General features: G+C 60.2%; 1 protein-coding gene across 1 annotated transcript; it reads right to left on the bottom strand.

Annotated features, from left to right (window-relative positions):
* Positions 1-375: 375 nt before the first annotated feature.
* LOC141967364 (otoferlin-like) lies at positions 376-2,507 on the bottom strand. Its single transcript, XM_074921074.1, has 4 exons — positions 2,494-2,507; positions 1,959-2,137; positions 1,686-1,786; positions 376-1,214 (listed from the first exon to the last, which is right to left on the bottom strand). Exons 2-4 carry the CDS (start codon positions 2,067-2,069, stop codon positions 1,034-1,036), a joined length of 393 nt encoding a protein of 130 aa, XP_074777175.1. The 5' UTR covers positions 2,070-2,137; positions 2,494-2,507; the 3' UTR covers positions 376-1,033.
* Positions 2,508-2,959: the final 452 nt, after the last annotated feature.

The following is a 2,959-nucleotide window of genomic DNA, read 5'->3' on the forward strand; positions in this document are numbered from 1 at the left end:
GAGAACTCAGAAGTGAAAGACAATTTTTATTGACTGATTCAACCAGTAGTATCCTAAAACATCTCCGAGCTGTCAGTTCTCCAGTGAGGGTCTTGCACACCTGAAGCTGGGGAAGGTGGCTTTTCAGCAGCTGAATGTTGCAGAGAGCTGAGAAAAGAGCCCTTCCCTGCTCCACCCGGCAGGACAGACCCCGGCCGCGATACACAGAAATCCAAACAACATGAAAGGGAGAATGAAGTAGGCCCCAGGGAGCTCTCGCTGTGCCAGAGTCCCCGGCTCCCTGTGAGTCCCCCCCAGGGCTGTCCAGCCACCACCACCTCTGGGTTGGTGACCCCGGGCAGAGGTTGGAGCTGCTGGACACTTCCCTGCCTCTGCCGGAGCCCTGGGGAGGGACAGGCAGGCTCTGCCCCGGGTACAGCCCCAGGGCTCCCTGCAGGGCCTCTGCGGCTTCGGGGCAGCGCTGCCGGGAGTTCCCCGGGCTGGGGGGTCAGTGACCTCCAGAGCCAGGAGCAGAGCAGCGCCCGTGCTGGCGGGGGGGGACAGGCATGGGGGCTGCTCTGTGCCCCGGCCCCCCACCGCTGGGGCTGGTGTGGCCCCAGTTCCTCCATCCCAGGTCCCTGCTTCAGCCTTGGTGCCAACTGTCCCTCCAAGGAGCCTCTGGGGAGCGCTCCCGTGGTGCAGCCCCTTCCCCTTCCCCTGCAGCTCCAAGACCCCAGCAGGGCACCAGTCATGGCCCCCAGAGGAAAAAGGCTCCGAGCCCCCCAGCCTGGCTGCCCCGCAGTAGCCACCAGGCACCTCTGCCAGCCCCGGCGAGGGACGCACAGCCTCGGGATTGACTCCATCCTCCAGCCCCATTTCTCTAGGACTAAAGCCACAAATGGGACCCACAGAGGAGGAATGTAAAAGAGGAGCCCCAGCAGCAGCAGGAGGGAGATCTCCCCCAGAGCTGCTGAGAGGCTGCGGGGAGGAGAAGGCCTTGGGACGGGGGAAGGTTGTGCCACGGGGCTGGGGACATGGGGCAGGCTCCCAAGCTTCATGCTCCCAGCAGCTTCTTGACCATGTAGCCTGGCATGCTGTAGAGGAAGAGCGCGACCATGACGATGAGCAACAGGGCCAGCACCATTTTGATGATGAGCCACTTGTAGCGCGTGCAGATGAGGTATTTGATGGACTTGAGTGGGTTCAGGAACCAGATGAAGGACGTGTCCGGGCGGCTGCAGGGGAAGCAAACACCCATCGTTAATGCTGTAGCCACAGAGGAGGGCGGGATGGTGGGCAGTGGACATGGTGGGCAAAGGGACGTGCAGGATCCCTTCCCGGGGTAAGTCTGCAGAGTGGAGGAGCGCAACCAGGAGAATCAGGAGGGTGGGCCAGGGAAGATGGCATGCTGTGCCAGATGGAGCAATGCGGGTTTGTGAGGGTTCCACTTGAAGCTGGAAGCTGGTGGTGAGGACTGGAGGGGAGCAGGAGGTGGTGGGAGGCCCAGGCAAGGGGATGGAGCCAAGAAGCGAGGCAGAGGAGGAACAGAGTAAGGAAAAAAAAGAGTTGGCTCTGCTCGTGACCCTCGTTCCCCCAGCATGACCCCTCCGCACCTCTCCATGCCTGCCTCCCCCCCACCCCTGGGGAGCACCCCCAGCATCTCCCAGAGCTCAGGTGCCTGCTGGGGACTGGGGTTTCCCACTTACTTGGGTTTCTCCAGTGGGTCGGGCTCGTTGCGAGCCAGCCCGGCGGGGGATTTCTCTGCCTCCTCTGCTGTCAGAAGGTGCAGTTCAGCCTCAACTTTCCCCTGCAGGAAGCAGAGTTGTGCTGGGAACTAGGCAATGCTCCCCACCTCAGCCCCCCCAGCCACGGTGACAGAGGGGACCTGAGAGAAGAGAGGCAAGTGCTGGGGAGCAGAGGGTGTCTGCACAGAGTGCAGTCCCCAGGATGCAAAATCCCTCCCTTTTCCCCATCCTTACGGTGACCTCCAGCTCATCGTTCTCATCTCTGGCCACGAACGGCCACCAGCCCTTCACCCGCTTCTGCTTGAAGATGGAGACCATGGGCAGCTCTGCCTCGTTCGTCACCATCTCCAGGCTGCACTGTTTCGACGTCTTGGCTCCTCGGGGGAAGCGGTTCAGGTCCAGCTCGATGGCCCCTGGCAGGAGAAAGGGGAGCACAGATGTTGGCATCCCCAAAATGCTGAGTCCTTGGCTGCAGGTGGGCTGGGTCAGTATCTCCTGCCCTGAAGAGCAACTTTGAACTAGGTCTGGGAACAGCGAAGCTGAGATCTTTGCTGCAGGAGGAGCCTTTGTGCAGCAGAGACAAGGGCTCTCATCCTACCTGCTCTTACCAGTAGCATCTAAAGGGGGGTTGCAGGATGTTGTGGGCTTGAGGAGCAGAGCTGCCCTTCCAGGTCCTGTTCCTATACAGGCTTTATCTCATCCCACACTGCTCCCTACTTGGCCAGCCATGGCTGTCCCGTCACCCCAACTCAACGGGCCCTCCACTCACCGAGGAAATCATCGGCCGAGTGTGGCAGTTAGGGTCTGGCGCTCGGAAGATATCGCGTTGTACGGGAAGATAAAACGTAGGCAGACGGATGTGACGCCATGGACCCAGGGTATAAAAAGCGGTGTTACGCAATAATAAACGCCATTTGCCATCCATCACATTGATGTCTGTGTGCAGATGGACCGAGCGGCCTGGGGTTGGCCGCCGTGTTGTTTTTCCCTGAGCCAGGTCGTTAAGCATCATTAGGCAACAAATGGTGCCGAAACCCGGGAAGCGGGAAGCGGCTAGCTAGGGAAGACGTCTGGAATTCCACTGCTGTAGGGAGGACGCTCCCAGGACCAACAAGGAGTAGAGAATATAAATTCTCAGGACCAACAAGGAGGGGGAACATCCTTGTGAAGGTCGCCTTGTGAAGGTCGGATTGCAGTTCCCAAGGACCCGCGAGGAAGACGGAAGCTCTCGTGAA

Source organism: Athene noctua, chromosome 1, assembly GCF_965140245.1.
Source record: "Athene noctua chromosome 1, bAthNoc1.hap1.1, whole genome shotgun sequence".
In the NCBI taxonomy this organism is placed as follows: domain Eukaryota; kingdom Metazoa; phylum Chordata; class Aves; order Strigiformes; family Strigidae; genus Athene; species Athene noctua.